General features: G+C 41.1%; 1 protein-coding gene across 2 annotated transcripts in view; it reads right to left on the bottom strand.

Moving 5' to 3' along the window:
* Window positions 1–2,814: 2,814 nt before the first annotated feature.
* CLIC5 (CLIC family member 5) overlaps window positions 2,815–17,738 on the bottom strand; it is an 82,330-nt gene continuing 67,406 nt past the window's right edge. For both annotated transcript variants that reach the window (XM_088162512.1, XM_014872929.2), the window contains exons 5-6: window positions 14,417–14,598; window positions 2,815–12,180 (exon numbers count right to left, since the gene is read on the bottom strand). In XM_088162512.1, the coding sequence (XP_088018638.1) occupies window positions 12,013–12,180; window positions 14,417–14,598 (350 nt within the window). In that variant the 3' untranslated portion in view covers window positions 2,815–12,012. The remainder of the gene's footprint in view (window positions 12,181–14,416; window positions 14,599–17,738) is intronic.

The following is a 17,738-nucleotide window of genomic DNA, read 5'->3' as shown; positions in this document are numbered from 1 at the left end:
ACGTATACACTAAAGAAAACACCCTTTATTCTTTTTTTTGACAGTTTAGACTTTTCAAACTGCTGCACCTTCTTCCCCATGGCATTAAATTCCCCTTTGCATTCTGCAATGCTGATTTAGGGGGAAGTTTAAACAGATTGAAGTCCCTGGGGTGTACACACAACACCCAAGAGAGAAGGGTTGCCTTTGCCTCTAGCTTCTGAACAGCAGGGCGGGTTGGAAATTGGCCACCAGCCACTGGCATGGCCATGCTGGGCTCTGGGGTGGTGGAGGAGCCAGTTCCATCCTGCTGAGGAGTGACTAGACTGCGGGTTTTCCTTTTCCTCCAGGCTCCTCCAGAGAAAGGCTAGATCCTGTCAGCGGTGGCTGAATATTGGCCAGATTATGGGGCATGTGGGTATAGCCTATATTTATTTTTTTTAAGTATATATTTGTTTGATGTTTTGCAAGCATCTGCTTAAGATTTCTGTGCTTATCTAATGGGAGGAAAGAGGCCATTCTTCCCAAAGCCAACTCAGTGCAAGAAAATGTCATAACACTGCTGGGCCCCTTCGTTTCATCCTTCGCCAGAGGGACTCCATAGTTCCTCTGCTGCTCCTTGGAAAGCCAAGAAGTGAAGGCTGGCAATTAAAGGCATCTGCTGGGCTCATGAAAGGAAAGGCATGCACGAGATATGAAGGATGGATGACACCTGAAATGCCTAAATTCTTGCCTGGCGCAGACTGGACTGATTGCAGCGTGTCAAGCAGGACGTGTGGAGTGTTACATCAGGTATTCAGATAAAAAAGAAAACCCAAACTAAACCCTCCTTGACAAAGCTTCCCCCCACCCCATTGCTGAAGGAAGAGGTGCCAGCAGCTCTGTGGAGCCCATCAAGGGCTCTATTTTTTACATGGCAAGCAGGGAGAGACAGCAGTACAAATCCCCGTCAGAGAGAGCGATTACCTGGGTAGAAGTGAATTTTCAGAGACTGAATGACCAAAAAAATGACCAGCAGCAGTGAGACATTGCTGTGGAAAGGGGAAAGCTTTGGGTTTTCTCAGAGAAAATGCATAAGGAATGATAAAATGAAGACAGGAAAAGTGATAAGTGATCCAGGTTGTTACTCACCCCATTTTTCATCATTCAGATCTGCAATCACAATCACTTATGCACAGAAACCACTTATTTTACACAGCACTAGTGGATCTGAGGCACTCAGTTTTACCACTGTCAGACATCACCTAGGCCAGTGTCCACAAAGCCTGAGATCAGTGCTAGATTTGTTTCTACAATGAGAAGGGACAGAGCTATAGGGAATCATTTTTAATTAAATAAACACTAAGAAACCACCAGTGTTAAACACTAAGAAACCACGAGTGTTGAACACTTTGTGTAGGGTCAGTAGGTCAAACCTCAAGGGCTGGGGCTCCTGGCAGCCCTCTCACTGTCAGAGATGCTCATCAGGATGGAGCAGTCTCATACCTGTGATTCTGGCACGACAGTGACATGATGGAGTGGTGCAAGGTGTGTGTTTCTACAAGAATATGCACAGCAGTGTCGCCCATCAGCCACAGCAGTGCATAGCAACCCTCAGCAGCTGAGAGACTGAACAGCAAAGATGAACTTACATTCAGGACTGGATATAAATTAAGGGGGAAAAAAAAAGACATTTATTAATTTTTTGGTAAGTCTGATGGTGAGTTTTTCAGATTCCCTGGTTTTCTTTCATGCTTCCATGACTGGAGAGAAAGGGAAAGATCACATCTGCTATGAAGGTGCACCTGGGTGTTTGCACATTTCAGTCTTTGTCCAAAAGCAATCAGCCAAGGTCCTGGATTTGTACAGTGCTGGACAAGTGAAATGGTATTTCAGCACTAGTTTGAGCAGAAACGTTAGCAGAAACTTACCATCTTGGGTTTGGAGAAATTGAAACAGATGCCCATTTTTATATCACACACAACATCAAAAGAGATGTGGTACCAGAACAAAGCAGGACTAGAGAGATGTGACCCATTGGGTACAATCTTTGGGACCAGAAAAGAAGGTTATATGTAAATTCAGAGAAATCTTGCTTGTTCCTCTCTAGCTGCAGCTGTTGAATGATGAACTCTTGTTGTTTCAGATGGAATGTGATTCCTTGTCATTTGCTATGAGAGGGATTCTGAGCCTCTGTATCTAAAGCATCTCTGGAATTGGTTTGCTTTGGGGAAGCTAAATTCAAAGTTCTGTGCTGGAATTCAATTTACAATACTTCACATTTGTGTATTGTAATCCCAGAAAGGACATCCTGGAGCCAAGGCACCCAGCCCTCCCGTGGCTGTGTCTAATCTCTCACAGCAGAAACAATATAAGAAATGAGACAAATGGAAACCTACTTCCTCATGGACTTTCTCTCAGCCCTGGCATTTTGAGACTTCTTGACTTGGACATTGCTTCCATAATTTTGTGTTTAACAACATTTAAGGATCTGTTCTTCAGGAAGTTGAACCCCATACTCATTTTGATCTGCACAGCATTATCCAGTAAAGGGCTCCAAAGTTTAATTACACACTGTGTGAAAAGGCTTTTCTTTTTGATTGCTTGTTTATGTCATTAGGAACACATAACCTCTGATATGAGAAATAGTGAATGGTCACACCCTATTTCACCCCCTCCATTATTTTATAGATGTGTATTATAACCCCACCAGTTCTCATATCCCAATCTTAGAGTAAGGGATGACTATAGCTGTATCCAAGCTCTGAGCACACTTTTGGTTTTTTGTAGGCAAGTAAAAGTTGCCTGATTAAAAAAAAAAAGAGCTATTAACAAAATTAAACAAAAGTCCAGCAATAACCCAATGAGAAAATAAACCACTTTTATTCAAATTATAAGGTGTTAATCACTCTTGGAATATAATTCTAAACAGCTCCAATTCAGGAAGGTGGGTTTCTCCATTTAACACATACTTATTTGAAGGATACAAAAGAAGTATTTGCTTATATATTCAAAAGCCTAAAATGAAACAATAAACAGATATTTTTTTGTGTTTAAAAATTAAATTTAACTCTTTCTTCAATAATAAAATATACTACCTATTATACAAAAAGAACATTATTTTATTCACAGTTGACAGAGTACAGTCTCACAATCATAATATTAAAGGTAAACTGCAATGACATTTTAATTATATTTTTCCTATTATTACAGATTATGAGGGTTAGAGCAGCACAAAAAGGCCCTAATCAGGGTCCTGTCATGTAAAGAGCTGCACATGCAGAGAACAAATACATAGTTCCTACCCCAAAAGGTTGCAATCTAATCTAAAATTGTACATTAAGAGAGGATATTCCTTGACTGAAAATCACAAGTACACAAAGGGATCCTGGTTTGCTTTCTTATCTGATGGAGACCTCTGGATATACAGTTACTTTTCACTGTCAGACACTATAAAATAATTGTTTACAAATAAATTGCTTTTCTTCGAAGCATACCAGATCTGAATTTAAAGGTAATTCCTGCTTTTTCCATATGAGTTTCTGATCATGCTTTTAGCCCAGCACTTCAGGTGGGAGCCTTGAAGCCATTAGCCATTTCTGGGATCAATGACATTTTGGAGGAGAAAATCCAGTCATGTAAACTCAGATCTTGACCACTAGCTAAAACTTTTAGTGTCCTTTCAAATGAGCTCTTTTTTGTCTGTATAATGCCCTGAAGAGGTACCATGTCTGATCATCATGTCATGGTTCACTGCCCAGATTTTGCCTTTGAATATCAGTGCAGGTTTTAAGCAACTGTGGGTCCACTGGGGCCATGCAGGTCTCTGCACAGGTTGCTCACACACTGATAGGAAACTGATCCACATACTTCTTAAGACTTCCAGACTGGGTCCTGCTATCCTCTCTCAGAGGGCTCCCCTTCCTCTCTTTCAACCTCATACCTCCTCAAAGTCACCAGAATTGTGCTCCAAATGAGTAAAGATTTGAAAACGAATAGGTTTGGGAGGGCAAAAAAAGCACTTCTGCTCACCCTCCAATCTTATTATGCAACTTGGTTTTGATCTTCAGGCTTTAGAACTGGAAACAGGTTACAAAAATAAATGCATTGATCACAAGATCATAATTTTCTAGGAAATACACAGCAGGAGCCTTCATAAAAAAAAAAAAGAAAGAAAGAAAGAAAGAAAGAAAGAAAGAAAGAAAGAAAGAAAGAAAGAAAGAAAGAAAGAAAGAAAGAAAGAAAGAAAGAAAGAAAGAAAGAAAGAAAGAAAGAAAGAAAGAAAGAAAGAAAGAAAGAAAGAAAGAAAGAAAGAAAGAAAGAAAGGAGAAAAAGAGCAAAGGGGGGTTACCATCATAGCTCTAAGTGTTATCATAGATGAGGACCTGTTCTCCAGGAACCGAACTGAGCAGCTGTTGGGAATTTGTTCATAGCCTCTGAAAACACAGTCAGGAATAAAAACTGTCACGTTTGCACCAGGACTGTCAGGTTTGCACCAGGAAAGAGGGTTGGGCTGGGGAGTGGGGAGTTTCACCCCAAATTCTTACAGTTAATAATGCCCAGCAACTTCCATCACTAAACAACACAACGTACTCCTGGTTTCTTTGAAACACAAGGCTTAGAAACAGAACAGCATTGGAAATCAGAAGTGAGGCAGCAGCAGGGCAGCTCGGTGCACTGAAGGGAACATTTTTAAGCCATTTAGCAGGAGTTTATTGCTCCAGCACTGGAGGCTTTGAGCATTCAAGCACGACAGGGTGTGCATTGTAGTGCCAGAGCTGCCCACCCTGGGTGTGTGTGGTGTGGGGCAAGGGGCCAAGGGCTGTGTTTAAACGCACCCGCACGAGAAATGCGATTTAGGCAGAACAAAGCACACTCCTGTTGTGCCTCCCCGTGATTATAAAATAGATCTGTGTCATTATAAATAGAAAATGACTGGTGACAAAGATGCTGCTTTGACTCACTTCTGAGGCCAAGCTCCTTCGCTGCGGTTCCTGATGTCAGACCAATTTAGCGGCTGCGCTGCAGGCGAGTGTGTCTGGTTTGGGGTTAGCCAGTCCACATCTCATGATGGCTTAATCTCATTTTAAAGCAGCAGGGGATTCACTGGGGTCCTTTGCAGGCATCATTCCCTCGCCCAAGGATAGCTGTGAACGCCTTCAAAACACGCTGTGCCCACTGCAAGGCTCGGGTTGCTAAACAGCAAATTACCTTGCCCTCCAAGGGACTGCCAAACTTTCGGGGTCTGTGAAGTGGAGATCCTGCTTCCACCCAACTAATGGTGTGGTTCTTGTTTATTCCAGTGGGAACCAAATCAAAGACACAGAAATAATAGTGCTGTTTCAAAAGTGTAAGTTTTCCTCTTTATGCCACTTTCCATCCCAACAAACTTCACAGCATTATTGAATTAAATAATGCAGATAAATACTCTGAATATATATATGTGTGTATGTATATATAGAGATTTTATGTTGTACAATAGGTAATTTAAAAAAAAAAAAAGAAACAAACCAAAAAAACAAACACAAACCCCAAAAACCCAAACCAGAAACTAGAACTGAAGCCCCTAGTGCAGTATCTGGAATATTCTGTTCATTTACTCCTAAGCATGCTCCTTAAAACAAACTGCAATCTTTCTGCTCCAATAATTAAATCAGAATCCCACTTACATTTGTATTTTATACCACATTTTATTCCCAAAGCTGAGGATAACCTCTCATTTCCTGAAAGCCCTTAAAAACTTTCTTAATGAAAGAGTAGAGAAATCTGCTGTTTGCAAATTCTACTTACTTATTGCTTACTTCCAAACTAAAGTAGTTAATTTAATGAAGGAGAAAAAAAAAGGAGTGAAAAACAAGAAGACTAATTTGGTGCCCGTAGCCATTTCCCAAATTCTTCAGAGTTTATAGACCTAGAGAGACAGGGAAAGAGCAACTTCTCAGCAGTGCAGCAGAATAGGCTAAAATGACCCTGTGAAACCCAAGCAATTCTGGGAATTAAAGGATGTTCACTCCTGTTATGGTTCCACACTGCAAACTGCTTTTAGGGCTCCCAGTAGTACCCATTAGCAAGAGCCAAGCTTTTCTGTTTTAATTTAATTTAATTTAATTTCCACCAACAAATTCCACCCTGTGGTGAGAATTGACAGTATCATGTTGAGAACCATTAGAGCATATTTGGATTGTTTTTACTCCATGTATACATAAAAAAAAAATTCCCCCACCCTTCTTTATACTTCTTATTATGAAGTGGCTTTTCTTTACACAAGCCACTTCATAATAAGAGTGAGGCAGACACAATGGAGGCATCGTTGTGCTGTGGGATACCACCATAGGGAGTGTGGTTGGAGATACAGCAGAACATGCCTTGGCATTGCACTGCCAGCATAGCCTGGTCCCTGCTCACTCTGAAGCCCCAAAGGGACCAGAACAGAGCCTGGCAGCACTGCTCGTGTCCCTGCAGTCACCACCCAGTGTCCTTCTTCTACACTGAGAACCTTTACACCACTGCTGCTTCCTTTTCTCCATGAGTTCTCTCTGCACTCGAAACATCTTCATGCTTATGCCACCTTTGGCTTTACTGAGAATTCCTATTGGGAATTCCCCCACTGGGAATTCTGCCACCAGATTTCAAAGGGAAGAGAATAATAATGCCCTTCATTAATATAGGCTTTTCTGTCATGGCTTTTAGGCCCCTCTCCAGGCAGGCAGGCAAGTAAGCACATGTTTAACATTAAGCACATCAGTAGTCCCTACTCACACGCTGCAAGCTAGAAATGCTCATTAGTGCTGGATCATGGCTCCAGCTGAGCTCTAACACCAGCCAGGGAGCCAGGCAGGAGGAAAGGTGGCCCTCAAACCTTTCATCATGGTTGTACCATCACTGGTGGAGCAGTTTCAGCTCCTCCAGTGGGTGGTGGGTCCCCTTGGCAGCAGAGGCACAACCCGCTGAGCTGTGACAATGCCACCATTCAGAGCTGCTTAGCTGATGAGCACAGCTCAAACACACCACATTCAAATCCATCCTAGGGAGTGTTTTCAGGATTAGCTTCTCTCCAGTGAATGCTGAAAGGGGAATGATTTGGGGCAACAGGGGAATAAAATTATTGCTGCAGTCTCTGAGAGGCTGCTGAGTCCTGCGTGGGGAGTTACACAGGATTCTTTGTGTTTTTATGTCACTTGTTAAAAAATGGACATATCAAACTTTGGCAAACAGCTTTGGATAGGGGTTCTGGGCTTTTGTGGGGCCGAATGTTGTTTGGAATGTGGGACAAGGAAATAAAGCAGCTTAAGGCTCTCTGCTTTCCCTGCACATGAGCTGGAAGGGGAGAAAAGGGAACAGGACTCCCCTTTTCACTGCTGAGCACTGACTGGGCTGTCCTAGTTCAGTGTCCAAACCAGCACAGCCCTCCTGAAAGGAGGAGATGGGAAATTTGTGACTCAGAGGGAACATGCCTTCTACCTGAGACAAACCCCTAGGCAAAGCCACCTTCAACATGCTGCCTGGCACATGCCTGTGCCGAAATTCACAGTGCAGACTAAACAGCCTATCAAACTTGGTTAAAGTATCCCAGATGAAAAGATACAATTTTAAAAATTATTTTAATGCTGTTTTCTGAAAAAAAATAAAAATAAAAATCATTACCTCCTTCAACTTCTCAACAAGTATAAACCTCACCGCTTTCCTGCCTCCTCTGGAATTACTAAGTCATTGCAGACATCAAAATTAATGAAGAGATGAAAGATTCAGCAGAGGCAAAATCTTACTGGAAAAATATTTCTTAATATTAAAAACAATTCAAGAATAATGAATACATTTAGAAAAGTAATTAAAAAAGGCAAATTTCCTGATGCTTAAAAGAATATACATGAAGTAGGACACAAGACTTAGGGTTGATTATTTTTTTTCTTCAAAACACCGATTCATTGTTTTAAAAGATAATGCTTCCATGTGCTTCTGGTTTTACAGGAGTGTGATTTCCACTGGCTATATTTTTCCATACTTTCAACTCAGCTAATTAGCCAGACTCAGGTGATGCAGACAGGGGGCTTCATTCCACCAGATGCAAGGGCTACACTAAAACACAGCTTCCCCTGTGCCCATCCATGAGAACCCTGCTACTTATCACTGAGAAAATGGTTATGGCTAACTTGGAGCTGAATTTGAGCACAGACAAGAGCGGGAGAAAGGTGTTTAGGGGTTAAAATAAAATAAATATATATTTAAAATTAGTGCTACATGCAATTTAGCTGAACTTTCTTGTAGGAAAAAAAGTTATCTATTTTCTTTGTGCTATAGACTGTCATTCGCCCTGGCAGTGGCTTTCCAGCTGATGCAACCAGAGGAGTAACCTGTAGTTCTATATTCCACACTAGACCTGATAAAGCAATATCATTATGTGATTTCTATAGGAAAAAATGTTTCTCACAAGGCTTGCTTTAAATAGACTTTAAACAGATACTCTTTAGTCCTACCTGTGCTGCAAAATGACCTCTTGGCAATTCAAACAGTTTTAACAGAGAATAAAGGTAACTAATCTGTGGGATCCTCAAGACTCCCATACCACTGCTAATAGAAGAAAAATCAATATTCATTCCAATATGAATGGAGTGTTGGATTGACTGAGCAGGGAGCTTTGAAATAAATATCTAAGAAATGTTTGGATGAAATGGACATCTTCACAGACATTTGGTCTGCATTTCTGAAATGTAGATGATTAAATCCACATTGTTGGCTTCTTCCCTCTCTGCACTATGTCTTTCTTTACATCTTGCAAAAAAAATTTATGAACAAAGTTATTGTAAATCTGCAATGTCTGTCTTGTCACTTAGATTCTTTTCAGAAATGCTGCCTTGCCAATGTAGATATACAATCCCGTATGATTAATATTTATTACTTATAATTCTAAATACAATGGAAGGTCACCAAAAATACTCTGCCTAAAAGAGTCTGGAGCCCTTTAAAATCTCATTGGTGATGGATCCTGAGCCTTGAGAACTGAGCTCAAAATCTTAGCAAAACACTTTTCTATGTAGGATTTCCAGTATTTCCTGCTTCTGGCAATGGATAAAGCCAAGAAGCACAAAGGTGAGTGAAAGTCACAGATCTGAAAACATGAGCTTGGATTTCAAACCCAAACAAAGGTCAGGGAATGCCTGAACCTGTCCATGATCTTGGATCAGCCTATAATAGTGTTATGAGTAAAATGCAAGGTTAGGATGCAGAGTGAAACTTGAATTCAGACAGAACTGGCACCATAGCTGAAAACTGCTCCATTTTCCTCTAATTTGTCACATCCATCATTATATTTTATTTGGATATTTTGGAATACTGTATGAAAAATGAAGATATTTAAGGAATTTTTTTTTCAATTAATTGAAAGGAAATTAGCCTACGGACTTTTAGATTTTATTATGAAATCTTAAAAAAATTTAAGAACATGCAGATCATCTTAAAAAAAGTTCACTGCATTTATAGATTATTTTCTTTTTAATATAAGCCTAACCATTTTTAAACATAACTTTTTTTAAAAAATAGATGCAATTTGATGTCACTACAATCAACTGACGGTGATTTGTCCCTCTTCTATGAAAAATAGATACAAACATACAAGAGAATTTCAGAACTATGAGATTCAGCAAAATGGTGAAGATTCTGAGATGGAAATCAGGGCAGACCCTGGTTCACCTGCCTGAGATCTGCTGCATGCTTGTACAGTCTTCTTCTAGGACATAAATATAATAAGCAGAGAGCAAGAATCTGCATCTGCTTCTGCAAAGTTGTCTTTTATTCAAATATTCACAGCAATTGTGACAAAGGAAAGCTACTGACTGAAGTGCAAACCTGGGAAAAGGCAACTGAGAAAAATGTAGTTTCTGTTGATTGACAGGATCATACTGAGAACAAAAAATCCCCAGGACCATTGATCAGGTGGAAGACTCTTCTTGAGGAACAAAATTGCAGAGCTTTGCTAATAACACTTTTCTAAACTGACCAAGCCATCCTTACCCAAATGTTGAGTGAAAACAAAAACCAGAAAGATGGGAAGAAAGGATCGAGTCAATTAAGATAAATAAATAAATAAATAATTGAAAAGAAGAAAAAAATATCACAGTAATTCCAATCTCATGAAGAAATGTTTTTAACAAGCCACATGTGCTTGTGCAGATACTTCTAATCTCATCAGATTTTTCTGGCTGCTACTAGTGTTCTCTGAGCCAGCTGATTTCTCAGCAATATTTTAGAATGCAAGCCTTTGCCCTCCAGTCAAGCTGCTGCTAAAATAGCCCACTCTCGGAGAAGACTTAGGAGTTAATGGATTTTCTTCTAAGGTTTTGAAAGTTCAGAACAAATTGACCATTGCATGTGAAACAATAGTCAACCACAAACTCTCTTCAGTCAATGACCAACATTCTGCTCCCAGCTGGGTTAGTATGAAAAGTGGAATTATCCCACTACAGCAAAAGGATGGTTTCAGATTGTCATCAGCATCACACGGCAGAGCCTGGCTTTCCAGGTTGTTCCACTTTCCCAGTTCTCTGGCTGCAAACAAGTGTGCTGTGAGGTTCCCCTTGGTCACAGCTCACCAGCTCGGGGTTCCCCTCAAATCAGTGCAGCTTTGGCAGCTCTGATCAGAAGGGGAGCCATATCAGGTTACAGCTCAGCTTTATCTTTCAAAACAGCAATAAATCCACCCTACACTGAGACCCGTGAACCATGTGCTCTCCTGTACTCCACAGAGCACATGAGTTTCAAGTGAAAGAGCTGTCATTCTGAATTTGCAGAAGAAACGTGCAAATAACCACCAGTGTACAGCAGACGTGCCAGGAAAGCACTGCAGACAGAGCAAAATAATCTCTTTTAGAAAAAGGAAAGCCTAATTCAGAATTGTGGAACCTGCATGGGTAAAGCCTGGATGAGTGGGATTGAGGCACCATGCATGGATTTTCTGCTAGCACACTTGCTGAATTCCTGGCTGGAAATGTGTGTCTCACTGTGCCAGCCTGCCCTCTTTGAGGCTCTCACAGCAAACCCCTCCTGGGGTGAGATGATGAGTGCTTGAAAATGACCCATCTGGAGCCCAAGGCAACGAAAACGCTTCCCCTGCCTGGAATCCGTGTGCAGTGACAGCTTCCCACTGCTGATCCAAGTTTCCCAAGATAGCAATTAGAAAGGAACTGGCAACCATACAGTCAAGATGACAATATCCTACATGGTTTGGTTTGCTGTGCCAATTCCCTCTGTGGATGCTGGAGTCAATCTGCTGCCCCTGTTATTGCTGTGTCTGTCTGTCTCTACCAACCACCAGATCCACTGGGCATTTTGGCACAGGCCCTGCTCTTCCAAGGGCTGCCTGCTCAATTGCTCTTTCAGTCTCTTTTGCTTTAAACGTTCAGATGCGACAACACCATGCAAATTTTATGCAGAGTAGCATCTGCAAGTCTGACATATTCACTCAGGCTTCCCCCTCTTGCGCCAAGTCAAAAATAAATACCCTATAAACTCCTGGGCCTGCTAAGACAGAAGATGCATTCAGAGAGTTTATTTATATATAACTGCTAAGAGCATTTCTGCTTTAGGGTCAAACTCCGATTTTTCCCCTCTCTCTCTCTAGTATTTTGTTCATGCCTCAAGGATCTTAATAGAACTGAGGGGGAAAGCGTCCCTGAAATAACCTAGAGAGGAACTGGTTCTATGTGTTCCTAACTCTCTTACCTGAAATTTCAGCTTTTTCTAAAACTCTAAAGAATACAGGTCATTATGTACCCCCAACATAGAACAAGAAACCAGTCAAGTGGACTCATTTCCAATACTGATTGCAAATAATACTAGTTGAGCCAGATCTTGGGTTAGACTTCAAATGGCGTCCATCCCCCCCCCACCCCCTACTACTTCTCTTTTCTCCAGGGAGAGGCAGATTTGTCCCTGCCCAATACGCTCAGAATAGGTGAAGTCATAAAGATGCCAACCAGACAGCATAAGGATAAAGTACATCTTAAGGCAACAAGGAGCAGAGTCTGTAAAAGGGAACACTGAGCCATGGCTGGGGGGCAGTTAGGACTTGCTGAGCCTCTTGGCCACGTCTGCGTAGGCTTGCTCGATTTCCTTGTCTGCTGCACAGGTGTTGGTGAACTCATCCCTGGCGTAGGCGTTCTTCAGGTACCGCCACAGCCCCGTCATCTCCGCCGGGAACTCGAAGTTGCGGTATTTCTTTGCAACAATCTAAAGCAAAGATAAAACACGTGAGAAAGCATCTCACAAGGGATGTATCTCCTTCTTAGGGAGCTTCTTGCTCTCTCTGTCATATAATTAACAGCAAATTAGAGGAATGTCTGGAGAATCAGGGACTTATAATAGAAAAGTCTGAGAAGTGGCTGCCGGTTGTCTCCTATCCTGCAAGGCTGCTGCTTGGCCTAAGGACACTCTAAAGCTATGACCTGGCTACTGTCACCAAATTTCAAATTTATGGTACTTGAAGTTCATTGATTTTACCCAATTGGGGTTTTGGGGGTTTTTTAACAAGTCTTAAGTACATCACTTAAAGCTGAGACACCACATAAGAAGGGTCCGAATCATAAAAAGCAAGACAGATTTAAGAGAAAGGCATTAGGAATGATTATAACATATTTTCATATTAATTATTATATTTAACATTATTTGATATATATACGGTATTATATTTTTAATATATGTAATATATTTTGTCTGGCAAATGGTGTCAGGGATATAACCACCTACAGCTGTTGGAAGGCTGTATCCATATTCATGAAAAGGAGAAATTCAGGGTGGTATGGGTACCATGATTAGGAAACCAAGGATGATTTAGGATATATTAGAAACAGGAGCATTGGGATAAACTGAGAGAGAAAATGGTTCTTTCAAGACTTGTTAGACTAGGAAATTGTCTATCAAGGCAAATTTTCTATTTCTAAAAACACTCAGGCCCTTACTCAGGAAAATTGTTAAGTGCATACTTAATTTTAAGTACCTGTACAGTCCCATTGAAGTCAATGGGATTAATCTGTACTTAAAGCTAGTTGGTTGGTTAAGTATCTTGCTGGATTGGGATATTTCAGTTTCCCTGTAGGAATATACCATATAGAATAAGCCTGTGGTGACAGAGTGAACTATCTGATAGGAAGGGATGGATTAGCTAATTTAATGAGTGCTTCCAATCTCTAATTTTTCTGACAGTATAAAATTGTTCCTGGGCATAAATTACATACATATGTGCCACAGAGTTCGCCTTTATTTTTAAAGCACATGGTAGAGCTGTTTTCCATCTCAGATTTCTTAGGACAGTCATGTTCTCAGAAATGACTGTGATTTGTTTTTATTACCAGGATCCACTTGGTATATGCAAGTCCAAATCCTGTCCTAAACTGCATTTAATTAAGCATTCCTGCCTTCCATGACGCTTCACACGCATATGGGGAAGATAAAACCTGCTGGGGAACTTAAGTCAACATTTTCAAAATTTCCAGCACACATCTTCCATCAAGTGAAAAAATAATTTACCCTTTTCTTCTATCTGTTAAATGCTTTTCAGGCAATATCCTATGACTATGCTTGTCCGAGAAAAATTTTAATTCTCTTTTTACATCTTTCATTTCATCCCTAGGAGACAAAAACCAGTGAGGGGCCACACATTCATTTTGCATTGTCTGACTCCAACGTTGCCAATGAAGACAAGCCAGAATAAACGCTAAACCTGTGAGGATATTATCACATTTCTTACCTGGTGACTTATGTTCTTTTTAAGTTATTTTTTTTCTTTTTGCATGTGTGCAGTCAGCTCCCAGGCTCAGTTTATGTTTTGGCTCACAGAGCCAAATTAGATGCATGACTTGGCTTTAATTCTTAGCTCGCTTGCTTGCCAAGGTCTGCCAGGTACTTGCGTTATTCTAAAGCAACATGTCATCTGATAAATTAAATAAATGCAACATTTAGAAGTCAAGATGATGTACATAATTTGCACTATACCAGCAACCATAGTACATCTTAAATCCTGGACCTCAGCAATGACTTTGATTTGTTAACTTCTCTGTGTGAAATACCAGATGGAATAAATATTCCCCAAAGAGATAGGCTGCTGCTCTTAAGTTACAAATGGGTGGGAACTGACTAAAGTTTTGACATGTTTCTTAAGGGCATTAAGAACTAATTAATACAAAAGAATGCTGCTACTTGCAGCAGGGTAAAAATAAAGAGACAAGACACCTAGAACTTAGTACTGTCTTCACCACTAGGAAGTGATGGGACAGTTTTCCCATGAACTAAATATAAAGTACCTTTATTTAACCTGTAGGAAACACTGAAGAGCAAAAGTGTGTTTCAAACTGTTCTTCTAGGCCTTAAGAACTCTGCTGAAATACACATTGGCTTTGGCACTCAGCTGTCAGAGCAAGGCACATCAAGTCAGATAAGGCTTCTTTGACTATCTCATCACATCTTTTACCTTGACAACATGGAGTTTGGGCAGAAGGTTGCAGTCAGCAAGTGACAGGTCATCTCCATCCAGAAACTTGCGTTTAGACACTTTCTCCTCTTCAGTGCTGTTTGCATCAATCTCCTCTGGCAGGGGAGTTCTCAGGTAATCATCCAGTTTCTTCAGAGCCTTCACCAAGCCTCTTTCAAGTGCTTTGCCAAAGAAAGCAAAGAATAAGTGATTAGGGCAGGGTAAGAATTGTTTATAAATGCTCATTGTCAATAGCTATGGTAGTGTCTAGAAAAAAAGCCAAGAACCAATTTCTTTGTTGTTAATTTGTGCTCCAAAGCTGACACAATCCAATGGCAAAGTAGCCCAGCAAAGTACACCTGCTTGAGGATAAAGCTCATCCTGCAGTGGGAAAAGGAACACAGGGGACCTCATTGTACCAAACAACAAATATCAGCCAAAGTGATCCCAGAAGGAAAAGGCAGCTTGTCAAGATGATACACCAAAAAAACAGATATTGCCTATGATATTCTTCTGGTCTGTTGAAAGCTATCACACAGGAACTGGAGCCCTATACACTGCTCCTTCATTTTCCTAACCAGCCACACAGGACTGCAATGAAGCTGCAATGAATTGTCTAGCATTACTTCAGCTCTATCAAGCCTTAGTTTTACTTCTTTCAACACCCTTGCAGAGTAATTAAAGGCAATAGCAATAATTGCAAAGATGCTAACCAGAGCTCCATAGAGCTGAAAGATATGCTACAAATGAGATGAGATATTAGCCAGTGTTAAAATTCCCATTTAACTCAGGTTCAACTTGAGTGCAAATGCTCTTTTTGAGAGATCTCAGTCTCTCAATGGAGAGGAGATTCCAGACCTCTTAGTTCAGTTACTGAAGATCCTGTCCCACACTGCTGCTGTCTCCAACAAATTCCAGTCTTCAAATGCCACCTAGACCTTTACAACAGATGCAGATTTTGCACCCAGGCAAGGAATTTGTGTCCTTATGCTTCACTGTCAGGACAATAGAAAAGCTTGGTTGCAATAATGCACTTACAAAAAGCTGTTCAGGTTTGTGCATTACTTAAACTGCAAACACTCAGGGCAAAGAAGGGTCCTTCACGTTTCTGTTTCAAGGGTGAAAAGCATGATGGAGTCCTAGTCCCCCACAAGTGCCCTAAAGTGCTAAAGCAACATAAATAAGAAACAGCAAGAATTTACAATGTGAAAAAATAACAACATGACTCATGGGCTTAAGGCCAGAATTTCAGCTGGTGAAAATTACCTGCAGTGATTTATACCTGCTGCAGATGTGGCCTGGAGTCAGTATTAATGGCCTAATGTTGTAAAATCTTATATCTCTGAGTAACTTACTGCCACTGAACTTAGAGGAGAATTACTCAGGTGGTATAGCACTACAAGGCCTACGGAGATAAAGTACAAGGAACAATGGGTTCAAACTGAAATAGGGGAAATTTCGTTAATTATATGCAAGAAATTCTTTACTGTGAAATAGTGAGGCACTGTCACGGGTTGCCCAGAGAAGCTGTGGCCCCATCCCTGGCAGTGCTCACGGCCAGGGTGGACAGGGCTTGGAGCAACCTGGGACAGTGGGACATATCCATGGCAGGGGGTTTGCAACTTTAAGGTCTTTTCCTACCCAAAATATTCTATGATTCTATGGTCCTAAATATATTTACAGACCACAGCAGGCACTCGAAAAGGCTGCAGCAATCACCCTTTACAGACAGTCTTGCTGGCACAGGTAACTCCACAGGCTCTGTTGTCAGCTGCCCCAGTGCTTCTGGCACAGGGAGAAAGGCAGCATGTCCAGGGCCACTGAGAGAGCAAAAGCTGAGCACCACAGAACATGACTTCCCTGCTGCCCTAACATCCATTAAACCTGTGCCAGCAGTGGAAGTCAGATTAAGCCACTTGATGCCTTGCTCCCACTGAAGTCTCTTGGCCCAGCCCCAGGGAACCATACCAGCTCTTTTGTGGCTGACTCTGAGACACAGTGGCAAACCCTGGCTTAATTGATTGACTGGAGAAATGACTCCAATCCAACTGAAAACACCCCCACAAACATAGCAGGGAGAGAAGGAATTTTATTTCTGAAAGCAGAGCATCTAAAGCGACTGAAGTGCTGCCATCCATAAAACAAAAGTGTTGTCATCCCTTATTTAATCAATTCAAATTGAATTTTGACACTGACATTCTGCTGTCAGATGCTGGCAGTGGTGCCTTTAATCGCCTGCAGCTGTCCTGCCTCACAACTTCCACGGGAGGATAGGAACTGTGAAGTGTGGCAGCACCGACAGGATTTAGCCATCTCTTTTTGGTTTGACCTGTAACACCTGTTGAAAAGACAGTTCTGCTTCTCTTGGTCAGCCTCAGACGGTGTCCTCTTACAGTGTGCTCATATAGAGACAATGGACTCGAATTACTGTGATTTTATTCAATTTTGTTCATCTGGGTCTAAGAGAACTGGCTGAACACTGGCAACTTTCCAGTATTCCCTTCACCCAGTAGGACTATTGGTTCTCCAAGTCATCTGAGCAATATTCCAGTGTCAGGAGGATGTTTGATGCTTTGTGCTGGCCCATGGGGTCAGTCAGGTGTGTGCACAGAGACAGCAGGAGCAGGTCAGGTGTGTTTATGTAACGTTTCTGGATCTTATTAGGTTTGGGGTTTTTTTTTTTTGCTCTCATTGCTCTATCAAAGTGCGTCATGGCTGTCCCAAAAACAATGCCTGGAGTGAAGCCTGTTTGTGACAGCAAGAAAAGCAACTATCCAAATTCATTCTTGGCGCTTGCATACAGCAGCTTTAGGCCAGAAATAAGCGTATGTTCAGGGTTCAATACATCTGTGACCTAATTCACAGGCTCTGCTGGAGCCCACAGGATGCTGACATCTCACAATGAAATCACCACACAGTCAGGACCATCTCATATCCTGATAGGCAAGAACTGAACAACTACTGACACCAATGTGACACCAATGACCCCATTTTTTAAATCAAAACTCTTCTTAGTAAACTAGATCTTAGATCCTAGTAAATTTCTCAGAACAGCCTGGGAAATAGAAAAATAGTGAGTAAGAGAAAACTACTCTCCTTCCAATTAAATTGTGAAAAAAATTTGAAAACTAAGAGAATTAAAATCCAAAAGTTGCCACATCAAATGGATTTTAGGTGCACAGGGCCAGATTTTGAAAGCCTGTCAATGGTTTCCAAGGCATTTTTTGAAATCCATATGCAAATATCCATGTTGCAAATTCTACTTTCTAGGTGCCCTAACATACGCAGATTTATCTGTATGATTTGAATTCTTCATGTTCCT

Source organism: Sturnus vulgaris, chromosome 3, assembly GCF_052056855.1.
Source record: "Sturnus vulgaris isolate bStuVul1 chromosome 3, bStuVul1.hap1, whole genome shotgun sequence".
Classification (NCBI taxonomy): domain Eukaryota; kingdom Metazoa; phylum Chordata; class Aves; order Passeriformes; family Sturnidae; genus Sturnus; species Sturnus vulgaris.
This window is presented reverse-complemented; position numbering and strand designations above follow the sequence as displayed.